Source organism: Mustela nigripes, chromosome 7 (assembly GCF_022355385.1).
Source record: "Mustela nigripes isolate SB6536 chromosome 7, MUSNIG.SB6536, whole genome shotgun sequence".
Taxonomy (NCBI): domain Eukaryota; kingdom Metazoa; phylum Chordata; class Mammalia; order Carnivora; family Mustelidae; genus Mustela; species Mustela nigripes.
The window spans coordinates 65,997,671-66,022,824 of record NC_081563.1 but is presented as its reverse complement, the minus strand read 5'-3'; the positions used below and the strand labels follow the sequence as shown (position 1 = coordinate 66,022,824).

The 25,154-nt window shown below is 38.1% G+C and overlaps 1 protein-coding gene and 1 long non-coding RNA gene across 4 annotated transcripts in view; one reads left to right on the top strand and one right to left on the bottom strand.

The window, feature by feature from the left end:
• The first annotated feature begins 637 nt into the window (after positions 1 to 637).
• On the top strand, positions 638 to 12,093 carry LOC132021538 (uncharacterized). Its single transcript, XR_009405384.1, has 3 exons — positions 638 to 682; positions 1,797 to 1,862; positions 10,697 to 12,093. It is a non-coding gene; the product is annotated as an uncharacterized LOC132021538 (long non-coding RNA).
• Positions 7,282 to 25,154, bottom strand: part of EFEMP1 (EGF containing fibulin extracellular matrix protein 1) — a 60,741-nt gene continuing 42,868 nt past the window's right edge. For all 3 annotated transcript variants that reach the window (XM_059406043.1, XM_059406045.1, XM_059406044.1), the window contains exons 5-11: positions 24,153 to 24,275; positions 20,080 to 20,199; positions 18,986 to 19,105; positions 17,753 to 17,872; positions 13,624 to 13,747; positions 13,344 to 13,539; positions 7,282 to 8,888 (exon numbers count right to left, since the gene is read on the bottom strand). In XM_059406043.1, coding sequence (XP_059262026.1) covers positions 8,727 to 8,888; positions 13,344 to 13,539; positions 13,624 to 13,747; positions 17,753 to 17,872; positions 18,986 to 19,105; positions 20,080 to 20,199; positions 24,153 to 24,275 — 965 coding nt within the window. In that variant the 3' untranslated portion in view covers positions 7,282 to 8,726. The remainder of the gene's footprint in view (positions 8,889 to 13,343; positions 13,540 to 13,623; positions 13,748 to 17,752; positions 17,873 to 18,985; positions 19,106 to 20,079; positions 20,200 to 24,152; positions 24,276 to 25,154) is intronic.

Here is a 25,154-nt window from a genome sequence, read left to right as displayed (position 1 = left end):
CACATTGCTAGGTCCATTCAGGACCTTGGAAGAGACGAGTGTATGGGAAGGGTCTTAAAGATTTAGCTTCATTAGCTTCTCTGAAAGTTCACCTTTGAAGGGCAACCAGTTTTGTTTTTTTTTTAAGATTTTATTTATTTATTTGACAAAGAGAGAGAGAGAGCACAAGCAGTGGAACAGCATTCAGAGGGAGAGGGAGAAGCAGGCTCTCTGCTGAGCAGGGAGCCCGATGAGGGGCTCGATCCCAGGACTCTGGGATCATGACCTGAGCTCAGGGCAGATGCTTAACGCAAAGCCCTGAAGGGCAACTACTTTTTTTTTTTTTTTAAGATTTTATTTATTTATTTGACAGATAGAGATCACAAGTAGGCAGAGAGGCAGGCAGAGAGAGAGGAGGAAGCAGGCTCCCCGCTGAGCAGAGAGCCTAATGTGGGGCTCCATCCCAGGACCCCGGGAACATGACCCGAGCTGAAGGCAGAGGCTTTAACCCATTGAGCCATCCAGGTGCCCCGAAGGGCAACCAGTTTTATACAGTAGTCTGTAATTGGACTTGTGATGTGCTTTGGAATCTCACAGGCTCATGGTATTAACTATATGATTCCACTTTACATAACTTCTTATATGTCTTTGTGTCTATTTCAGAACCCTGTGTCTTGGATGTGGTTGGTCCCTCACTTGTGAGGTAGGTGATTCTTGGAGTGGAAAACTAGAGTAGAAGAAGAGAAAGGTAGAGTAAGAAAGAAAACAAAAAAAGATGGAGAATCAACAAAAAAAAAAGTCAGGAAAGAGGTTCATGTGATTTGAAGCCATCCGGTCAGTAATGCATGCTTCAGGTGTCAGACTTATCACGCATTGCACTGACCTCAGTCAGCAGATCTTCATGCCTCCTCCAATTCCTTTCAGTCACTTGAGTTTACTGGGGCTGCATTTGAAATTTCTAGCTCCCTGACAGTATCCTTCTGCAGGCAGTTATAAGTGGGTGTGGTGTTAGTGCCCCTTGGGCAACCCCCACAACAGAGTTGGAAGTTAGTAGATAAATGGCCCAGCCTCGGCAGCTAGGCAGCTTCTCGTGGGATGCTTTTGAGGTAAGTTCCACAAAATTTCTCAGAGGCTCCCTAGAGGAAATGTGTACCAGTTATCTATAGTAGTGATTTACTCATTAACTCATTTATTGGCATCTCTCTTCTCCCTGACTCATTTTCCCCACTTCCTTGCCTGTTCTTTCTGAGTTAACCTCTCAAACTATCCACACTCAATTCTTATGTCAGATTCTGCTTTGGAGGCAATACAAACCAAGACAGCTGATTTATTTTAAGTCACAGGCAAGTAATTTACCACTCAAAGAGAGAAATGTAATCTAAATATTAAAATACAAAAACATGGAATACAGTTTTTAAAGGAAATAAACAATTTGGAGATACCAAGAAAATGCAACAAAATTATTTATTTGTGTTATATGCATCTGTTTAAAAATAATGCTGAGATTCTGCAGAAACTAATTTAGTTTCTATGGGAAGATAAAAAAGAACTGAATTCTTGCATTCAGGTCTTTAAAATTCTCCTGCATTTGTATTCTGACTCTGGCTTATTAAAGGGGTCTGTGCTCCATTAACATACACATGCGCTTACAATATAAGCAGCTTAACTAGACATCTGTGTTGACTACATACAAGAGGCAGTTAACTTTTAGCCTTGTTTCTGTTCAACGATCTTGATATTTTAGTCTGCTGGCCAGATGAAACAAGATTGATTTTTTTGGTACCAGATGTGTCACAGTTTGGGTTTGTATTTTGCAGGTGCTCCCCCCAGCTGGGAGGATGGAAATGTGCCATCTTTCTGAGAAGATGATTCGGGATAGAAATGTAAGTCTGTTAAAAATAATTCGACATATTAATGGAAGGTTTTGTCCCTTGTGGGCTTCTTATGCATACCATATGAGCAGACCAGCAGCTGTTCTATATTTTAAAAGAAGAGTTAGAAAGTTAGAAGCATACACCGCTGTTCAAAACATAAGCAACATCTTGGAGTCATGGAAACAGGATTCAACAATAAACATGTATTTGTGAAGCTTCCCAAAAATAATAATCCCACTGGGCTGTGTTCAGGTGGTCTTAAGATGCTGAACAATCTTCCTATTTCCATCATTTGGCTTCACTAAAACATCTCCCTTGTAGAGGCAAAGAGGTAAAGAAGACTTTATTTATTCGATATGGGGATTGGTTTCCAACTGATTTCTGTCCTTCAATATTTATATTTTTAAACTACAGTTTTTTTAAAATTTTTTTTTAATAAACATATAATGTATTATTAGCCCCAGGGGTACAGGTCTGTGAATCGCCAGGTTTACACACTTCACAGCACTCACCATAGCACATTCCCCTCCCCAATGTCTATAACCCCACCTCCCTCTCCCTACCTCCCCCCCCCCCCAGTTTGTTTTGTAAGGTTAAGAGTCTCTTATGGTTTGTCTCCCTCCGGATCCCATCTTGTTTCATTAAATTACAATTTTAAAAGCCCTACTTGTTTTTACCATTTTTATTTAAACACAGTGTGAACGAACTAAAAACCCCACAGAGGACTGAGTTGTTAATAAAATGAGGCATCTTATCTTACTCTGGGTGATGATGTTCATTTTTTGTTCCTTCAGAAATCACCTAATGTTAGAAGGCATTCATCAAAACCCATACCCACTTCTCAGGTGTGGTAACTGAAGGCCACAGAGATGAAGTGCCTTGATCAAGGTCACTGAACCAGATAATGGGAAATTCACAAACAGAATGCCTACCTATTTGTCAATAAAGTGCTCACTTTAAACCGTGAAAAAAATATCCCCTAATGAATATTAACCAGTGTCAAGGAATGGCAATAATCTACACAAAAACCTCTAACTTTATACTAATCCTATGGAAGGAAGGACTCTGCAAGTGTTTTGGCCCAGCTTCTGAACCGGGAGAGTGTTAGCCTCACTCCCTCTTCACCACTGCTGCTCTCAAAGCTCCCCCAGGCAGAGAGCTACATCTGGATCTTTAGTAATAGACTTTTTCTTTTGGGAATTGCTGTCCTCTCCAATATAGTAAGGTCTACATGATTGGTCCTTGACTTTGAATTTCTAGAGTTTAGGAGTATTTCGTGTAACACGATGACTTCTGCCTCTATGGAGTTTTTAAAGAGAACAAATCAGCTAAAGTTTAAGAAAATAAATGAGAATCAGGTTGGCATCTGTGTTATTTCAACACAATTGCATGTAACAGCAGTGGTGACAACTGGTCACAGCAATCAGCAAAGCTGGTCCACGATTTGGGGTGGACGCTTTGCAGGAAAGAAAGCGATTGCTTGCTGGTGTTGAAATTTGGAGTATGGCCCATGAAAGAACTTAATCTAAATCAGAAGACCTGCATTCTAGGCACAGCACTGTTGCCTAACAAACTGTGACCTTGAGCAAGTCTTAAAAATAAAATGACCTGACTAGGTGGCATCTGAATTTAGAATCCTATTATGGTTATTGTTATTAAAAAGAAGTGCACCCATGTAATAAGAGGTTTTATGTTTAGAGGGAGTGGAGATAGCAAGTTGTTAAAGAAATCAGTTAAGAGGGAAATTTTGCAGCTGAGGGGATCTTATTTTGGGGGAGGGGGCAGTCTTAATAACCAAGAAGCCTTTCCTAATCACTGTCAGAATGGAACTGTCCAGTTATAGAGCACGGAAGTCTCTGAGCCCAGGAATGGTTAACAGAATGGTGAAGTGATGGAAATGATCCAGTTATGTCTTTATTACTGAAACTTACTAAGAATATACATATTTCCAGGGAAGCATGTTAGGAAGTGTGGGAACCCATGGCTGGACTTTTTTCACTGGTGAAACAAGGCAAAATGACTTTTCATTTAACATGAGTATTTCTGTTTCAGTATCAGTGAAAAGGAGCAAAAACATGCATAATTTAACAGACCAAATAGCAAAAAAAATATTTTGAATTGTGATTTAAAAATTTATAGCTAGGGTGCCTGGGTGGCTCAATTAAGCAACTGCCTTCGGCTCAGGTCATGATCCCGGAGTCCTGGAATGGAGTCCCACATTGGGCTCCTAGCTCCATGGGGAGTCTGCTTCTCCCTCTGACCTTTTCCCCTCTCAGGCTCTCTCTCACTTTCTCTCTCTCAAATAAATAAATAAAATCTTTTTTAAAAAAAGTAAAAAAAAAAAAATTATAGCTAAATTGGTCCTTGGCCCCAATTAATGAACCCACAGTGTGAAGATCTATTTTGGGGAAGGCACTATGAATCTTCTCTTCTACCAATGTCCAGTGCTCCCAATAGTCACTGGACACAAGGAGTGCTCAGATGCTTTAAAAAATTTGGCAAATTGAGGTAACTTATCTGTCAATGCAGCCCAGGGGTAGGGATTAGTTACAGTTGTTAAAACTGGAAAAGCTCCTTCTTTCAATATCTCAGTTTAATGGATAAAGAAAGCTAAGTATTACAAGTGGTTAATGTTAGAACTGGTTCTTTTATAATACATCACACTCTTAAACGTTGTAAAGGATTACTATAGAAGTTGCTCAATAAATGTTTGCCTCTGAATAATCATGATTCTGGGATGTATTTGTCTTGTAATTCTCATCTATGAGAGCTGGTTTAAATCAGTGTTTCTCATTGAGAAGGGGAGGAGGGAGTCATGTGTAGTTCGAAAACAAAGCAGGTCTTTGTCTTACTGGTTTGGTTTGTTTTTAGTGAAGATGTTTACTTTATTTTGAATTTCAAATGACATTAAAAAGAGAACAGGAGATTTTTCTGTTTACTGAGGATTGGTGTACCTGTAAGGGAAATTATGTGTTAGCTTTCCAAATCTCTTTCCAGGATTTTGCTTCTGAGAATGAAAAATATATATTTTTTTCACTAGCTAGCTTTTTTTCTATTCTTTTTTTTTAGTTAAAAATGTAACTAAAAATGGGTGATTTACGTTGTGAAATTAGTGGATGAGTCATCTAAGAATCAGTTTCCTTTTTGTAGCTAAGACAAAAAGGAATTACAGGTGGGAAGAACATATCAGCTTATGTTCCTCAGCTGATGAATGTGAAACAGGGAAACTGAAGGACTCCATAAAAATCTGCTTTTTGCTTCTTTTCCTGGTTTTATTCATGCTAGGACCTGTATCCCCACTTTACACATGCCTTAGAATGCAAATAGTGTATGTCCTCCTTGTAAAGAATAAGGAGTTAACGATTCCTTTAGAATAGAGAACATCTAAAGAAGGACCAAAGCCATCATAATCATGTTCTAAACCACCATTGGAGCTAGACATCTTGATGCCATGACCCCTGCTTCCAAGGAATAACACCTAAGTCCTTGTCTTTGTTCTAACTGGTTTCTGGATGCCTAAGAGGACACATACACCAAACCAAAATCCTCAACAAAAACCTCCAACCCCAAGCAAAGACCAGACTCCCACCTTTCCTTTCTGAGTCTCCCAGACACTCCATCTGTATCCGCTCTCTGTGTTTTCAGTAAATTCTGCTCTCACTCCCTGCTGGCTCACTGCAAGGACTCTCTTGGCTTGTCCTATGGGACCCCATTCTGGCTCCTTGGACCTGGCCTGCCAGCATCAAAATGGTAAAATGTGGTATGTCTACACTATGGAATATTTTTTAGTCATAGAAAGGAATGAAGTACTGATACATGCTACAATATGGCTGAAACTTACAAATATCATGCTAAGTGAAAAAGCCACAAAAGGGTATCTCTTGTGTGACTCTATTTATATGAAGTGTCCAGAAAGACAAATTCAAAGACAGAAACTAGATTAGTGGTAACTCCTGCTACTTTGTGGGTTGGGGAATGAGACGTTACTGCTAATGAATATGGGGTGTATAATGGGTATGGGACTAGATAGTGCTGATATTTGCATAACGTCGTAATATACTAAAAGTCACTTAATTGTACACCTTTAAATGAATTGTATTGTGTACTTTACAATTAATAAGGGAATCACATCAGTGACATTTCATTGTATCAACCCTTCTGATCTGTCTATGATTTGTGAATAGGGCTAGGCTTTGGGATGAAAGTGCAGCCATTTTGCCTATAGTTAATGCTTTCTTTTAGTTTCTGTCCTTTTAATGATTTATTTATTTTAGAGAGGGAGGAAGGGCAGAGGGAGACAGTCTTAAACAGACTCTACCCTGAGCAGGGAGCCCAACATGGAATCAGTCTCACAACATGGGACTGAGATCATGACCTGAGCTGAAACCAAGAGTTGGATGCTTAACCGACTGCCCCAGGCAGGTGCCCCTGCAGTTAATGATTTCTGTATCTAACTATCTATCTATTAATTATTTTAATATTATTATAAAAATGCAGTTTAAAAATTCCTATATATTATAACATGTTTTATATCTTAATTACATAACACAGAAATAATTTATTTATTTATATATTTATATAACATATAATATCAAATATATTATTCCATAATATATAGGATATAATTATATAATAGTAATATGTAATTCTACAATATTATATGAATGCTTAGAAGTGGGGGTGGAGAGCCAGGGCTTATATATAAATATTTCAGAGAAATTTCTGTTTCTTCTTCTGTAATCCTTTGTAGAGTTATAGATAAGAAACTGTCTTCTTACTTAAAAGTGAAAGTTATTAGAGGTCTTAGACTTTCTTTTTAAACTCTCTCGATTCCCATCACTGATTTGAGAACTGTGTCCATCTGTAGAAAAATCAATAGACTGATTAAAAACAGAGAAGTTTAGATCAAGCCTTAATTTATCTGGACTGCAAGTACTCATGTGGACGGAGTGACGGGAACGCCCTCACCAGCCCTGCTGTGTTGAGGCTGCTGTTCATTCTGCTTCTTTGTATGGCTCTTGGCCAGACCTGTTCTCTCATCTCCGTTTCTGTGCCCCTTTAACAAAAGCCCATCCCCTGTTCACATAAGAAGTTTGTGTTTTGTTTCTTGACTTCTTGGTGAACTGACTTTTTGACAACTACTGCACATTTAGTCAACACTTTGAGAAACACCTGTTTCAAGGCTGAGCTTGCCTGGGTGTCAGAGGTTACTCATATGTGTTTTGAAACCGGATATAAGAGAAAATTGGCTGCACCCTTCTTGTGGTATGATTTTAGCAGTCTTTCCTCCTCCCTTATCTCCTAGATTATCTATTAGAAAAAAACCAAATGGACGTTCTTGTTCTAGCAGTTATAATTAATTTTTTTCCCCAGACAAAATGATATTGATTACTGGTTACACTTAAAAAAACCTCCAAAGATAGAGTGATCCTCTAAAAGAATATTTATTTTTATTTAAAAATATGATACATCAAAGTGAAGCAGTTACACTTTAAACAAATAATACATAAAACCTTTCCTTTGAATTCAGAGGGAGGGCAGTTTGCTTTAGTTCACGGTCACTCTGGATGCTAAGAATAAGAACCATTCTCATTTTCTTCCTCTATGAGCTTCACATATAAAGATGAGAATTTTAGTTATAAGTGAATCTCTAGAGTTTTAATTTTATTCAGAAGCTAAAGTTTCCTCAGTACAATACCTATTAATACCTATTCTTCATTTTGCTCTACATCTTGTGGAATACCTGAATTCAGGGATGTACTTACATTTACTGAGTGTTATACATTGAGCTTTTTGTCCTCCCCGAATGTTGAAATCCTAACTTCCAAGGTGATAGCATTACAAGTTGAGGCCTTTGAGAGGTAATTAGGTCATAAGGGTGGAGCCCTCATCAATGAGATTAGTACTCTTACAAAACGGACTTGAAGAGAACCCTCTCACTCTCTTTCTAGCATGTGAATATACAAGTCTGCAACCTGGAGGACAGCTCTCATCAGAACATGACCATGCTGGAACTTTGATCTTAGACTTCCAGCCTCTAGGGTGGAAGAAAAAAATTTCTGTCATTTATGAGTCACCCTGTCTATAGTATTTTATTACAGCAGCTTGAACTGACAAATACATTGAATTTGCTTCTTCAGGTCAACTCCAATATAGTTTTAAAATGATTTGTTTTCTTATCTCTCTGTGATGTCTCAGTATAATAATTGTTCTATGGATAACTTATTCACTTTGGGAATTTTGCTTACTGTTTTGTTCACATTCACAATAAAAAATTTCTGACCAAATTTAAAATATTCAACAGAAACGAGCAAATATACAATAATTGTTTATTACTAAGTAAGTAATAAACAACTGTATTTAGACTGATAATGAAAATAAAAACAACACAAATATGGTAGATCCTCATTTTCTAAAGAAATATATCTTTATTGACTTTTTCCATTTTCTTAAAAAGCAGTTAAAAAATTCATTCTTGAACTTGCATGCTGTTCAGTGTTACGATGGTTGCCTCCTTATGAGACTGTCAGTGGAGCTGTGCTAAGTTTCCTTACGCACCACAGAAGATAATCATTGCTTTGATCCACTTTGACAGAAAAGAATCCAAGTTTCATTGGCTAGGGTATGCTTAGCTCTCTTGAAGAAGATCAGTTTAGTGGATTAATGTCTAATTTATATACAGTAATAAAGACAAACTTTGAATCTTTACAGATTAAATGCCCACTTTATACCATGGTGTAATTGTTTGAATTACTGGTGAGTGTACAGCATATAGATGTAGATGTACTAGATACGTCTATAAATAAAATAGTGCTTTATGGTAACAATATTCTTTGGATGATTTAAATGCCTATAGTGGACTCTTTGAAAAGACTAAAATGAAAATGGCCCCACTATTATTGTCAATCTTAACACTGAGCTTGTGCGGAAGGTTCCTATACTGTTCACAGTTAGCATCTCCAGGTCCACGATATATTCTCTTGGTCCTGATAGCGACTTCACCAGCACAAGCATTGCACTTACAGGACTTGTTTGCTAAAATAAAAGAAAAAAGAGGGAGGGAGAGAATAATTTTTCTTGAACTGAAGTTTCTATTATTTAAGAGTATACCAAGTCCTATAAGAATTAGGGGAAGAATTTTGAGGGTAGGATAAAAGTCACTACTTAATTCCTTCTTGGTTTTGACCTTTCTTGGTTCTTCCCCCCTTGTCCACACATAGTCATTAGTTCCATGGTCCTGGGACCTGCTTTCTTGATAGTTCTGTGTTTTCTGTTCATCCCTCTCTGTTAATATTTCTCTTCACTTTTATTGAGTAGTACCAGCCTTTATAAAGACTGTAGTTCAGGTGAAAATCTGATAATTTTTTTGAACAAGTAAAGAATGTTATTACCTTTCACTTCTTAGCATTATGCATTTGTTTACATTCTAGTAGCCAAAGAAATGTAAATATGTAAATAGTTAATTTCAATAGAACATAGCAAATGCTAAGATACATGAGGTTATGGAGGATATACATAAAGAAGACACACAAAGGTAAAAAATACAGGGAAAAAGAGGAGGAACCTTGAAGCACTGAGGGGAGACTTTTTAATGTCTGAGGAGAGTCACCAAATATAATTGGAAGTTTTATAAAGAAGTATGTTCAAGAGAAACTCATTCATTTTGATGAAGAATGTAATGGGTACTGGAGAGTAGGTAAATTGGAAGAGCAGGCAGGCAGGCAAGCAGATGTGTGAATCTGAATGCCAGAGGAAAGCAGGGGTACAGACAGTGGGTTAGGATTTAACAGTTAATGTCCAATGAGTGGACATTTAAACCAGGGGAGAAAATGTATATGTGCTAAGACTGGAACTAGGAGAAGCCACTATTTAAGGAGTGGGCAGAGAAGAAGCCATTGAGGGAAGCTGAGAAGAAACAGATGATGAAGTGGGAAACAGATGAATGGCCAGCAGTATCCAAAAGAATAGTAAGGCTGAAGGAGACTGGAACTCAAAAATGCCCTCTGGAGGTGGCAGTATGGATGTCATTGGTGGCTTTTTTCAGAGCAACTTCAGTAGGGTAATGGGAACAGAAGACTGAAGGGTGACTAGGAAGTAAGAATTCAAAGACTGTGTTTATAGGCTGTGTTTTAGGAAACCTCCCTTTAGGAAGGGAGAGGAGAGAGAGGGCAACATGTAGGGGGAGGCAAGTTGAATACGTAGGAGGTAGATGGGAGTTTGATGGAACAAAGTTCTAGAGGAGATGGAAGCAAGAATATAGGTGGTGAATTAGCCTTGATTGACAGAAGTAAAACCTCATCTTTGGAAAACTCAAGGGAGAAGGTAAGAAGGAGGACACATGAACCTAAATTTGTAGGGGATGAGTGGAAAGTTCAGGTAATTCATGTCTCTTGGCCTCAGCTGTTTCAGGAGAGTAGGAGGTGAGGCCACCTACTTAAAAGAAGGGTCCAAGCTGAAAGGATGTCCAGACTGAACTCACTTTCCTCTCTATACTGGTTCCTTCTTCCCTATCTTAATAAATGGCTCCGTAATCATTTACTGTTGCTCACAACAGAAACTTATGTTGCTTTGGTGCTATCTTGGTGCCTCCTCTTCCTCCACCTCACCATAGCCAATGATTCACCAAGTCACGTAGTTCTTCCTGTATCTTCATAAATCTCTCCACCGTTTTTGGACTCACTGCTACTGCTGTAGTACCCCATTCTCTTGAACTACTAACTGGTCTCTTCATTTCTATTCTTGTCCCACTCCAATCCAGGCTCTGCAGTGTAGCCAGGCATCATTTTTTAACATGATAATATGACAGCCATTCCTCTACCTGAAACCTTAATATGATCTTTCAGGTATTCTGTGATCTGCACCCTGCTCATCTCTCCAGGATCCTCTCAAGCGACTCCACAGGCAGTACTCAGGAGTTTCAGACCAACTGGACTGCTTTTTACTCCTTCCATTTGCTAGTCTTCAACTGCCGGTCTTCAGCTTAAGTCCACTTTTTCAGAGGTTCTGGACCGCTTCTATCTTCTTAGCAGTTGACTGGGTAGGCACTCATGAATACTTGCAACAATTGTAATATTCAGCATACTTGAGAGCACTTGCTCAGTGTCTTGGCCATGAGCTCCACTGGGACAGGGATTGGCTTGGTTTTATTCACTGTTTTATCTCTAGGACCCAGCATGGTGCTTGACCCTTGAAGGTAATAGTAATACTTTGAAGGCACTAGTTGAATTAATTCATTCATTTAAAAATATTTTTTGAACAACTGCTCTGTGCCAGGTATATTCCTTGGGATGAGTATAGAAGAGTGAATAGACAGTCTGCTCTCATTATACCCACACTGTAGACCATACAAGAAAATAGGCTCAATAAGGCATAGATCCTGGGTGGTACGGATGGGGAGAATGGTATTCTACCTTCAGTTTTATGTACTACTTCTTTACACTATATCCTCTTTTCTAAGGAGAAAGGTTTTCTCAGTATTCTCCTAAAAGGAATATAAATAAAATCCTATATTCTATAGATCCTTCAAAGATCATGTCCAGTATCATGACCATCAAGAAACATTCTTTAACTGTTCAGCCAACATTAATTCTTTGATATCTTGGACCATGGAATTAAACAAACACAAAATTACCCCCCCATAGATGTAAACTTTTGCCACATGTAATATTTAAAGCTCTTTAAAGTAAGGAAATATATATTACATGCACCTGGCATGGGACTGAGCATACAGTAGGAGCTTAATTAAGGTCTGATTATTGATTTTAATGCATCAATGGATTTTCAGTAGAAAAATTTTGTAGGATTTAACCCAACTACTTCTTCAATTATGTGATAAGAAATAATCTTAAAATGACTTTTTATTTCAAATAACTTAATATTTAACTCTGGGATTAGCAAAATTGCCAAAGTTTTATATCATTCATGGAAAAAAAAAGATTTTATGTGAGAAAAACACTGTGAGAATTTTTACTTGAAAATATCTAGTCGATTAATGCACTGATAGGAATCATAAAACTTTTAAAAGTGCTATGTTTATTGCAAGGAAAATAAAATGCTGGAACTTTGCTTAACTGTTGATTATGCTAGTAATTTTATTTTCTTAAATAATAGCTAAAAGTTCAAAGTGGAAAACTTTTTAAAAAAGATTTTGAGATGAACCTCTTTTATTGCTATGGGTTACAAATAATGTTATTTGTTTGGGCTAGAATTATTAAACTGGCATTATGTGAACTGCATCAAATTCATTTAGAGTAAACTTCTTACAAATATCTAGTATACCTCAAATTTAAAGCATGAAATGTTAAAGAAGTTTATTCTTAGCTATTAGAAAAAAAGAACAGTAATAAATTTTGGGTTGGATTTTTCTCTTCAGAAGTTGGTCATGAGAAATTAATCATTTCTAATTTACTGGCAAAGAAGCAGAATCACATAATTCTGGAGTTGGAAGGGAACTTAATATATCAAAGAATGGGATAAACATGTAAACATTAAAAATCTGTAAACTTTACCACAAGGATGAATTTCCCAATTTATTTTTCATGTTCTTAAAATGAAATATTGACTTTAAAATTTGATTAAAAATGAAGAGTGCCCAAAGGAGTTTTGAGAAAATTATAACTTGATGAATAACATCCTTAGCGTGAAACAGTTACCGGAACCCTGCAAACTGCTTGGTGGGGTGCCATCATTTGCACATGAAGTGGTGAGCCCTATTTAAAATATGTCAGGATTTTCACCTAAAATGACCTTGCTTAGATGTTGCCTGGGGCCTGGAAGGCTGAGGCACTGGAGTCAGGGCTTGGAAGCCCTTAGAGGGATGAGGGGGTACAAGAGCCAGTTTAAAGGAAGAGAGGCAAGGGCAAGGGGAAGCAAAGATAACCATGAAGAAAGAAATGGCAGCATTGAGAGAAAGATTTCATATAGGCAATGAAAGAAACGGAAAACTCAAAGGTGACCTCACATTGTCTCCCTGGAAGTTTGCAAGAAGGCTGCAACTATTGGCATATTTGGCGCCGGGGGTTGGGGTCATTGCTCAGAGGCTTCTAGGATTCGGTTTTGTTGTGAATGTAAATCATCTTGCAGATGTAACAATAAGGAATTTATGGTTTTTGAAAAGCTCTCCAGGCATTATTTTTTTCTATGTACAATGAAAGAACTATCACTGATTTGCGGTATCTGTTTGGAGTGTGTATGTATGTGTGTAGGCTTGTGTTCTACTGGTCACACACAACTCCATTAGAGCCTTCAACTTGATATCTGAGTGACTTTAGAGAAGCTACTAAATATGTGTCTCACTGTTCTGCAAAAATGGAGAAGAAGTATCAGTATCTATCTGACAGTGTTACCAGGAGGATCCAGTGAGATAATGCACACAGGAAGATCTTACACAAACTCCTTAAATGTTAGCTTTCCTTCCAAGTGAATACTGCCAAACCACAGCAAACTTGCACCTGTCCCAACAGCTACGGCTGCCCTCAGGGTACTACTCACTCTTAGGTAGAACTCTCCATTTTCATTTCCAGATTTAATCCGAAAAGTATTGATGGTGTTGGCATAAATGGTCGTGGCCTGTATCTGGAAGATATCTGATGGCACAGACCTATCCGATCGGATGCTCATGTACTTGTAGACTATAGACTGGGGAAGTTCTCGGCACACCGCACTTGAGACTGGGCAAACACATCGGCTGCGGAGAAAAACAAAAGTATTTCCCAGTTTAGTGTGGTAAGGTCAGAAGCTTCTCACTTTCAAAAGCTCTGATTTTTCTTACTTCTCTGATGTTAGAACGTAGGGATCTTGACAAGGATTTCGCGGGTAACAACGGAAGCCACCATGGTAATTCCAACACATTTCATCTTCCCGACATTCATTTGTGGTCTCACACTCGTTTATGTCTGTAAACACATAAGATTAAAGAATTTACTGATGTGAGAAAATTGTATAATACTTCGCAGCTTCACTTCTTGTGCTGTGCTTCCCTTGGGCCGTGTAATCTAGTCCCAGAGCATCAAGTCTCCACCCGCATGCCTTGCTTACCAAAAGCACACCTCTAGGCTCTACCTTTCTGGGAAGCTCCTGAGTCAGTCAAATGCCCTCTCCTTTGGTTTTGCTTGCTGCTTTGCCAGTGAGAAGGCCCTCCCCACCCTAATGATAAAAATCTCATCTAACCAGCACACTTCAAGGCCAAATTGAGAAGCCTCTTCCTTCCTCAGCCTTCTAACCCTCCAGGCAGAATTTATTCTAATCATTCAGTGCACTTATCCATCTCTTATTTAAGTCCATTTTATCTTAAAATTAACAATTGCCATATCTATATTCTTAACTAAATTATAATCTCCCAAGGGCAAGAATTGTTGTCTTTCACTTTTATATAAGGTCTGTCAATGGCTAATGTCTGGCTTTTGAATTCAACAGTTGAACAATAGGTGCTTGATAAAAAGATCATAAAATGATACATATACACAAATCTGCTCGGAATGACTCAGCTACATCTGTCCTCAATTAAATGCAACTAACTCAGGTCCTACTCAGTCTCACGTCTAAAAGCACATTAAACTTAGCCCAGATCCCCCATACAACCTGAATCTCTCTGGATCTGTTGCACCTTGGGTGGCATAGCTATTTAGAGACAGTGTGGAAGAAGGTGAATTAAAGAAGGGGCTGTGGTGAGAGGCAAGCCAGGAAAAGGCAGTGCGAGTAAGCCAGAAAGGGAGAGAGTCCCAGAAAAAGAGGGCTGTGAGAAGGCCAGGCTGGATACAGACTGGTTTGGGACTTGGGAATTAGGAGCCTTCAGATGACATCTGAGAAAACACTTCCACTATTATATTTACTATAAATATTATAGCCATTATATTTACTATTACAACAGCAACAATGAAAACTATATTAATATTCACATTCCTGGCTATGTCTACCTCCCTTTACATTTGAATAATGATTTAAATTTTATCCATTATAAGGCTTTTCTGAATCTTTCTGCTTCAGTTAACCAGACACTTTCGTTCATTTATTTACTCATTTCATAAGTGATTTACCCAATCCCTGCTGCAAGCCAGGAAAGGGCTAGCTGCTGGGGTTAAATCTGTTTTTCCTATCAGAATTCTCATACCCCATGTTCTTTTTGGAGGGGCCTTTATTGCTCTCTTCTTTACATTACTGAAATCTGCATGTTTGTCTTAACCTTCTCATTAGCTTATAAACCCCTTTAGGGCAGGACTGTGGTATCCATCTTTACATCCCCTTACCACCGAGCACTAATGCACTCAGGGGCACCTGGCTTTTAAGAAATATGAAATGAACTAAGTTGCTCTTCACACAAATCATGTAGACATAGGTGAGAGAGATATTATCTCTACTTGACATGGAGGAAAAACAAATAAGGGTTAATTTAAGTAAGTGGCTCAAGTTCAAACAGGTAGTAACAGGCATCTTTCCACTGTAAGGTAGTACATCTTCTAAATGAAAATAATTCCATGCCTTTTCTTCAGAGGAAAAAAAAAATTCTTTTAGTTTCCAAACTGGCCAAAGCTATCTGGAACCTAAGAGGAGACTGGAAAATTTCCAAGAGTTTCCAAGGGTCAGTTATACAAAGTGTCTTCTTTTGGACTGGCTATGGCTAAAGAAAGAATTTAGATCCCTTAGAAGAAAGCATAATTGACTTGTCCTTTCAATATTCTTGACTTCTCTGAAAAATAAAGATGCTGTTAGCTACAAGTTAAACTAAGACTGGTTTGTGACATAGAGACCAGGAATGGCAAAGGCAAAATAATTTCATTCATTACTTCCATTAATTTAGAGCCCGGCATAATTAATACCTTAATCCTTCTGGAATGTTTTTCAGGAATTATCAATAGTATTAAAATATTTTATAAATGTGCATCTGTGTGCATGTATATTCTCTGTCTCTGTTTCTTTGTCTCCTTCTCTGTGCACCCCTTCCACCCAAACACACAGAGTTTTCATTTTTGCAAGGTTGTGGAAATGAGCACAGTTATTTCATCCTCAAACTAAGCCTTTTGGTTTTACTTTAGTCTATGAATGAGTTTGGGAAGAGATAATTTTAGTGGAGAAAACCAATTGCTTTGTACCTTAAAAGAATGTTAAGTCTCTCTCATAAAAATGTTTTGGCTTAACTAAACATTCTGGAGCTGCATAGCTTCAAGATATGACACTCATGAATCCCTTATTTGCAATTCCAGTGCATTTTACTCCTTTAATTGTAACGGATATGTTTCCATACACATAGAGTAGGCAGGTAAGATTCTACTGTATGTTAATTTACTTCTGTCTTTTGCAGAGTACCAAATCCACTAATGATCAGAAACACAGAGACATTTATTTGAAGGACTCCAGGGAAATGGGTTAAGATATCCCATTGGCTAATATTTTCCTCCATGTAATATTCATTTTAAAGGTTTCAGTCTCAAAAATAAAATCACTGGAATGCAATGTTTTTCTATTAGAGACTCTAATTAGCATTAGAGTCTCTAGGACCCTGGAAAGGGGTATAAAGGTGTTCATTGTGCAATGAACGGCATTCTGATTATGCTCATACTTAGTGGTTGGAGTCTAGTTGAATGATCATATGCATACTATAAAATCCCAGGTCCTGGGTGTTTCTCTGAGTTAATATTCTCCTGTAAAATTATAGACTGAGAATCCCTAGTGTCTCCTTTCCTTGATTTTTTTCCTTTCTTAAAGGATTTTACTACCATTGTTATGTCTTTTCTCAGTTCTGATTAAAGGGGACTTTCTAGGGCAGATTTGCTACTAATCACTTGTGTTGCTAAGTAAGTTTTATGAAAACACCTTGGATTATAAGGCTTTATAGTTTACAAATAATTTTTATGTATGTTATCTCATTTCATGCTCACAACTCCCTTTTCCAAATGAGAAAGCTGAGGCTTAGAGATGTTTGATAATTTGTTCAAGATTATACAGCTAGAAGGTGGTACAGCTAGGACTCAAAAAAAATTTTTCTGTCTTCAAGTTCAGTCATTTTCCCCACTCTTTCACTGCTTTATGTAAATGTAAGTGTCTATTCTAGCTTTTCTAGGATGAACTATACTTTTGATTTTATCTGAGCAGAATTTTCCCTGTTAAAAAAATTTGAAACTACATGTAGCATTGAGGTATGTAGGTATGAAGACCACCTGAATGTTTATTTTAAAACTGGACCCTAGGATATTAGCTATTTTTGGATCAATAGTTTTTTGGTGAAGAATTTATGCACATTTAAATATACATGAGGCTGATTTTCTCAGCACCTAAATTATAATCTTGGTGTTTTAGAGAGTATGAGACTGGTTTGAGGCTTGTCTAACCCACATATTAATTTTATTCTCTAGACTCAAACTCATGGTGAAATATTTTAATAATTTAATCTTTTTGGTCAGGTGATTAGAAGATGTGTATGATAGAGATTATGTAGGCTATATAGAAGAGGTATCAATATTTTATTAAAATTTTTTGTACCTTAAGAAAGAAAAACAATTACTTTAAGTTTTAAGAAGTCAGTGTTGAGGTGCCTGGTGGCTCAGTTGGTTAAGTGACCGCCTTTGGCTTGGGTCATGATCCTGGAGTCCTGGGATTGAGTCCTGCATAGGGCTCCCTGCTCCGCAGGAAGTCTGCTTCTTCCTCTGACTGTCCCCCTTCTCATGCTTGCGCATGCGTACTCTCTCTCAAGTAAATACATAAATAAATCTTTTAAAAAGTCAGTGTTAACTGAATAATTCCCTTTTTATGAGATGTGCATATTGTAATATGAACAAAAGAAAAAGAGCTCAGATTTTATTCAAGAGAGAAAAAGTGAGAGTCTATGGTAGAGAATCTTAAAAGTTTCTCCCTGCTTTTACTGGTTAAAAATGAACACTTAACAGATATGAAAACAATAAACTCACCCTGACAGGTTCTGCTTCTCACCACTTGGTATCCCTGGGGGCACATACATGAGAATTTCCCAGGTTCATTGACACACTGATACTGACACAGGTAGCTTGAGGTTCTGCATTCATCAATGTCTATTGAATCAGACAAGAGCAGGGACACAGAGTTGAAAAACTTACAGGTCACTACTTTGGTAATAATTTTAAAGATAAAGTAAGACGGTAAAAATACTGCAAACTCAAAAACAAATATAATACTTTGTAAGATGCTTGAGGGAAAATTCTATAATATCAGCTCATTTCCTCTAGAACTTCACCACACAAAGAGTTTTTTTACCATCAGTTTTAGTCAATCATTGATGAATGTTTGGCAAATCTTGGACCTAACCATACCAACTGAGCAGACTGAATGAATTGGGAATTAAGGGGAAGAATGCTTTGTATTTCTCAATTGGTGATATCCTTGTAGTTTGCTCAGATGTGCAGAGGCAGCTGTCCAGAGCCAGTCCCTTTTGGTTTTGAGTATAGTGGCATGATATGAGGCCTCCCTGGGTGGGGTATGACCTTCGTGGCCCCAAGTAAAGCTGGGAGGAAGTCAGAGACCTCAAGTGTCAATGGCATCCCCCTCAGGATGTCTTATGCCTTCTGAATTGCACAGTGGAACATGCATGGGCAATGGACTCTGAAGGTCATCCTTCCAATTAAATGGCCCTCTTTTTACTCATGTGAAAAGTGAAACCGAGGCAACTTAAGAAATATGTCCAAGTCACACAGCGGCAGGAGGAAGACTAGAGGACAGGCCTCTTGGTTCATATTCTAACGTTTTTGACATGTGATTACCTCTCTTCAAATTTAAATGTGCATACCAGCCACCTGGGATTCTTGTTAAATGCAGCATCTGACTCAGTAGGTCTGGTCTGGGGCCTGACATCTGTATTTCTCCCAAGTAGAGACAAGGAAGTGTCAGTGCCGCTGGCCATCAGATCACTTTGAGAAACAAGACACTGGAACACCCCATCTAATTATTAGACTCAGCCTACATCTAATACTTCAGTTATTTTGTTCCTTCTCCTTTCTCTTTATAACATTCTAAAAAGGCAATTTTATAATTGAACTTAATTATCTGGATTTTAAAATAGAATTTCCATGGTGAAAAATTTGTTTTCATAAACAGGTACAAAATTGGATAAAGCAACAGCAATTATACAGATTGAACTGTTATTACAAATTATTTGGAAAATATTTTACCTTCACAGTTAAGCCTGTCACTGCTCAGCTCATATCCTTGATTGCACTGACAGATGAATGAGCCGAGAATGTTGTAGCATTGCTGAGCACATTGATTGCTAGCATCACATTCATTTATATCTGAAAGGAAACATTATATACATTTATATATCTATGTCTTAAAACATATCCTTGCTTTTTTGTACTTATGTCATTATTGATAAGTGAATGATTCCTGGGTTGGATTCTTTGCCCTGCGGAAGCTCACTGGAGAATATCCACTCAGGTTTCATATTTGTTGGAATAACTTTAAACGTCTGTCATGTACTTCTTTTAGAAATACCAGAATATTTATTTCTGGGAATGACAGTTAGTTTTGTGTTTGATGAATCTTTCCAAAAGAATTTAATGATTCTAATAAATATACATTCCAGTATCTATTTTCTTTTTATTGTTGTTCAGATGCAAAGTGCCAAGTCTATAAATAATTGATAGAAGACATTCATATTGATACAGTCTCTCAGCATGCTGTGGTGAAGATTTATCTCTGCTATTTATTACTTTTTAAATGGGTTCTGTTAAATTCCATTACAATTATAACATAAGCCGTTGAGACCCATACAGAGTTTTGCAATGCTCTAAGGCACTGAAAATATTGTGAAAAGGCATTTTTCCTGCACTAGATTCTTTCCATGTCATGCCAATCCTAAAACTGTGTGCTATGACACTGCATTCTGAAAGGGGAGAAGCAGCATGTAAAAATCAGATGCACTTTCAGTGAAAATTTATGTACTTGGACTTACAATAACCCATTGGCACCTTCAGCATTTATATCACACACTGTTGACTAATTAGTGTGTGTATATCAATTGATCTGTAGTTTTTTATATCTTTGATACACCCACAGAGGATAACTAACACCAAGGTTAACAAAGTTTTCCATTCATATCTTGATGTGTTTTAAGAAACAGATTGGTTATTGTCTTTTCAGCTTAACGTAGGGAAGATAATGCCAGTTCACTCAAGAGCACAGAAAACTGGAAATATTGCAACATGCCCTGATGTTTGTTCTGAAGACAGAAATCAGTCACTATGGCAGTTTCCCCAAATCTTACCTACGCAGGTATAGTTGTTTGCGGCCAACTGAAATCCAGGACTGCACTGGCAATAAAATGATCCTGGTGTGTTCACGCATCTTTGGTGGCAATATGGAGGGATGGTGCATTCATCTATATCTAGGTTATCAGGCACACAAAGAGAACCACGTTATTGACTATCCACAGCTGTTAGTTCTTTAGTTCTCACTGGAACATTATCTAGAAAACCTAGCTGGAGAAAAATCTCATTTTCAAGGTAATTCTTTCCCTCTCTTTCTAAATTAGGATTTGCTTTTAAAAAATATACTTTGGTTTGCATTCTGCAGTTGAGTGAGATGTTAAAAACAAAGACTTCATAAAACTGGTTGAGTGGGTTGAGATTTAAAGACAGAAAAACAATGAAGACTATTTCACACGTGTGTGTGTATATATATATATATATATATATATATATATATATGAATATGTATGTCAGTTTGGGGATCTAAAAGATTATCTGTAATTACGGAAGGGAAAAAGGACTATGGAAGAATCAATGGATGTAGCATAAAACTAAGAGAAAGGAGGCATGGCCTGTCGCTCAGCTGGTGATGTTGGCCAAGTAATATAAACATTTGGCTTCTTGGTTTTTTTTTTTGTAAAATGTGGATAGTAATGCTTGCTATGTGTATCTTACGACATTTCTGTGAGAACCAAATGAAAGAACACTGTGGAAGGAGGAGGATGCTGAACACATTACCTCTTGAGAGTGCCCTCTGACACTCTGGTGAAATGTTCCAGGCTGTGTTCTTCTCAGATAAATATTTCCAGCTATAAAATGGTCAGTTGAGAATGTGTGGAGTAGGATCAACATCTTAGAAGCATAATAAAATTTCATTAACTCTACACTTTGTGACAACTCTAACATGGCGTGTGTAACTTAAAATAACAATCATGCATCTACAAAGTAAGACAGCAGGGACACTACCTTATGGTAAAAAAACGAAAACAAAACAATTCTTGATGCTGAGTCCCTCTGACTGAAACTATGCTCAGGTGGCCTCAGGGTAACCTGGGATGACTCTTTGTTCTGGCACTTACTAGCATGGTCTTAACCTCTCAGAGCTTCCATTTCCTCTTCTGTAAGTGGTAACCCAACAGTGTGGTAGACTTTTGGGGAGGATAACATGAAATTATATAGACAAACTTCCTCGTAAAAAACAGGTAAAAATAAATGGCAGCTATTATTAATAGACTGCCAAATATATTTGATTTCACTTCAATATTGAAATAAAAGGTAATGACATTGGCATGGTTTTCTACCTCATTTATTGAGGTGTCTGCTCAGATGTCATCTCAGGGAGGCCACCTCTGTCCATCCATATGAAATGGCTTCTTCAGTCGCATCTGTCCTTTTTTTCTGCTTTGTAACCATTTTTTCTTTCTCTGTAGCCACTGACACTCCTTCCCATTGTGTTATGTGTTTATTTGCTTCTTATCTGTCTCCCTCACTATAATGCTTGGCAAATAATACCTGTCTCCTCTTTAGGTGAAGGTAGAAAATTTTTTGTCTGTTCACTGCTGTGTGCTTAATACCTGGAACAGGGTCTGGCATAGTAGGTGCTCAATAAACATCAGCTGAGTCAGTGTAGACTTTATACTAATTAAGACCAATTTTAGCATAGTTCTTCCTACTACCCAGTACTATAGCCAGTTGCCAGTATTGACAGCTAATTTGTATAAATGGTCCCTTTTAACAGTTCTGTGAAGAGCGTGATTCTGTAAAATGTAGGCCCAGCACTTAGAACAGTATCTGGTACACAGTCAGCGCTCAGTAAATACTTGATGAATAAATGATGCCTGTCTTCTCAACCAGTGAACATCCAGTGAATCGTTGTTATTTTCAAGCACTGTGTTTGGCACTCTAGTTTTATAATGATGATAAATACATACAGTACATATTATTGCATGGAATGATAAGATCAATGGTAGAAAGCTATACAAGGGACAGAAAGCACCTTTCTGCTCAAGGTGTGATCTGCTGACTACTGTTGGTCCTTGTACTATTTGGACCAGTCTGCAACAAATAACTACAGAAAATGAGGATATGTGTTTAGGAATAGCCATTTGTGTTACCACAACATTTTTACTGTAGTGTATAATAGTATTGACCTGCAACAGACTGGAAATTAAAAAAAAGAAAGAAAGAAAGAAAGAAAGACTCATTTAGATTTGAGAAGTAGTGAGATAGAAGAGGGAGTAACTAATCATGGCTGGGTAAATCATGGAAGACTACCCAGAGGAAGTGACCCTGAGCTGGGATTTGGAAACTGAATAGGAGTTTGCCAGGGCTGCATGTTCCTGGTGCTGAACGATTTTATGTAGAGGCACTAAAGTGTGAAACTGTGTGATGTATGTGGGGAACTATAACTAGTGGACAAGCCTGCAGTTTAATATTCTGGGGGGAGAAAGGTGTTGATACAACAGAGCTGGGCAAGAATCTGATGGAAGAAGACCTTAGATGTTCTGTTGATGATGTGGATTTGGTTCCGTGGGTGAGGGGAACAGCAGGGATGCCACATAATTAGATCTGAATTTAAGAACATTTCCTCCTGCTCTATCATATACGGCTATGGTCATACATTTTACTCCCTTTAATTGCTCCCATAGTAGGTTGAGTTAGTTCTTTTTCTGTACTTTTTACACCCTCAATTGTTTATTTTCCTGACTAATCCATCAGGCAAAACTTTGGTGCCTGTGGTGTTTTCTACACAGTCTTCTCCTAAATCACAGCTTCAGTCACACAAGGCCTGGGCCTTCCTCGGAGGCTGAGCATTCACTCCAGTACCTGGACAAAGCCCCGTGGTGAGCAGAACTGGGACAGGGCCCATGACGGGCTCAGTGTTGACATTCCTGACATCAACAGTGAACATTCTCAGGCGAAAATTAATGCTAGCATCCTGTTCCCACACTCTTATCCTCTGTTCCGAAGAGGAAATAAAGCCTCCTCACTGATGTATGTTAAAAGGTGGTATGTAAATTGCTATTAATATCATATAGATAGAATTGACACAGGGAGTCAGTAAGAAAGTTTTACTCCTATTGCAGGATGAACCTCTTGACTGAACTTAGAACACATTTACTTTTTACTGTTCACTTCTCATTTGCCAGTCAATCTCCTCACACTGTGTTCTTCCAGTCATTAAAAAATGCACAGAGCAGGGCACCTGGGTGGCTCAGTGGGTTAAAGCCTCTGCTTTCGGCTCGGCTCATGATCCCAGGATCCTGGCATCAAAGCCCGCATCGGGCTCTCTGCTCAGCGGGAAGCCTGCTTCCCCCTCTCTCTCTGCCTGCCTCTCTGCCTACTTGTGATCTCTGTCTGTCAGATAAATAAAATCTTAAAAAAAAAAAAAATGCACAGAGCATCTACTTGGCAGGCACTTTTCAGGTTCTGGGGAAACAGCAGTGACATAAACCAGACCTGACCCCCCCACTCAGGTAGCTCAAGTAGAGCTCTCAAGTGGAGGCACGTGATGGACTTGGCTTTGCCTTCCCAGGACTGCACCCATGTGCAGCATAATGAATATTTTGTATGTGTCTGTCAATTCGTCACACAATGATAGCACACAGCTCTTCTACCCAGCTCTAAGCACTCCCACGCATGAGCTCCTGAGTATGTAAGTCATTTGTCCAAAGCCTCAACACGAGTCAGGAGTAGAGCTTGGATTTGAACCTCATCATGTGCCCTATAAGCTATGCTGTTTTATGAACCAGTGAATGAAGGTCACATAATTAATGTTGTGGTACTACAGCCTCCAAACAGCTAATTTAAAATTATTTTCTTGGTTGCTTTTGTGGTCCCATTCATACTCCAAATTTTTGTTTTTGCTTAGTCTAACATGTAGGCAACACTTTGATATCCAAAATATGCTCACCCTTTAAAGCTAGCTCTTTCTTGTTAATGTGGAAAATGGACCAGGAGTCAATGAAAGAATAATAAGTTGTTAGCTATCCCTCTCCAAATAAATAGGAATGCTTTGTTCTGAACGGCTGAGGTTTAAACAAGTAAGAAGTCTAGAACAGGATCTGGGCTACTGCTCTGCTGTACTTACCTACACACTGCTCTCCTCGCTTCTGGTACCCCGGGAGGCACTGACAGGTGAAGGAGCCTCGTAAATTGATGCACACTTGGTCAGTTCTGCAGTTGTGAGTCCCTGCAGTGCACTCGTCTATATCTGGTAAAGATAGCCAGCACAGAGCTTGAGTTGGTTGTGCAGATGTTACTATTCCTCCATTTAAAAAAACCCAAAGGAATATAGTTGACACATAAGTGACATTAGTCTCAGGTGTACAAACATAGTGGTTCGACAACTCCATACAATACCTCATACTCACCGCAAGTCTAGCTGCCATCTGTCACCATACAATGATACTATTGCAGTACCATTAACTTACCTTCCCTCTGTTGAATTGTCATCATACTTTTTCTTAAAGAAAGTTTTTACTTTATTCTTAAAACAATACTCTGTAATTTTATTATATTAGACATGTTTAAAATAATAAATGATTTTAAGTGTTCAGAAAAAAATTTCATAGGAGCCATGCTAACATTAGCCATGCCTGCTTTGGCTCACTTCATTTTCAGAAATGAAACTTTTGAGACATAGCTAAAGACAGTGAATTTTCATCTCTTTACGCATCCACCTACCACTGTCCTGGTAGGTGTGAATCCTTCCCTGAGATGTTTTTATACTTTTATTATAAATCCATCCTTTAGAATATACAGTGTATCCATTAGAATATACAATGTTGTTTTATGTGTTCTAGTGTAAATTGTATAATACTTGCTTTTTCTACCCAGTATACTGCATTTGAGATCATTTATGTTGACATCTCTAAAGATCTGTCCAGATATAAATCAGACTTTAATACTACGCATTTTCTGTTGCTTTTTTTTTTTTTTTTTTTAACTTTAATTGCAGGGTTGCCTGGGTGACTCAGTTGGTTGAGTCTTGATTTTGGCTCATGTCATGATCTCAGTGTTGTGGGATGAGCCCTGAGTCAGGTTCCACGCTCATTGTATAGTCTCCTTGAGATTCATCCCTCTCCCTCTG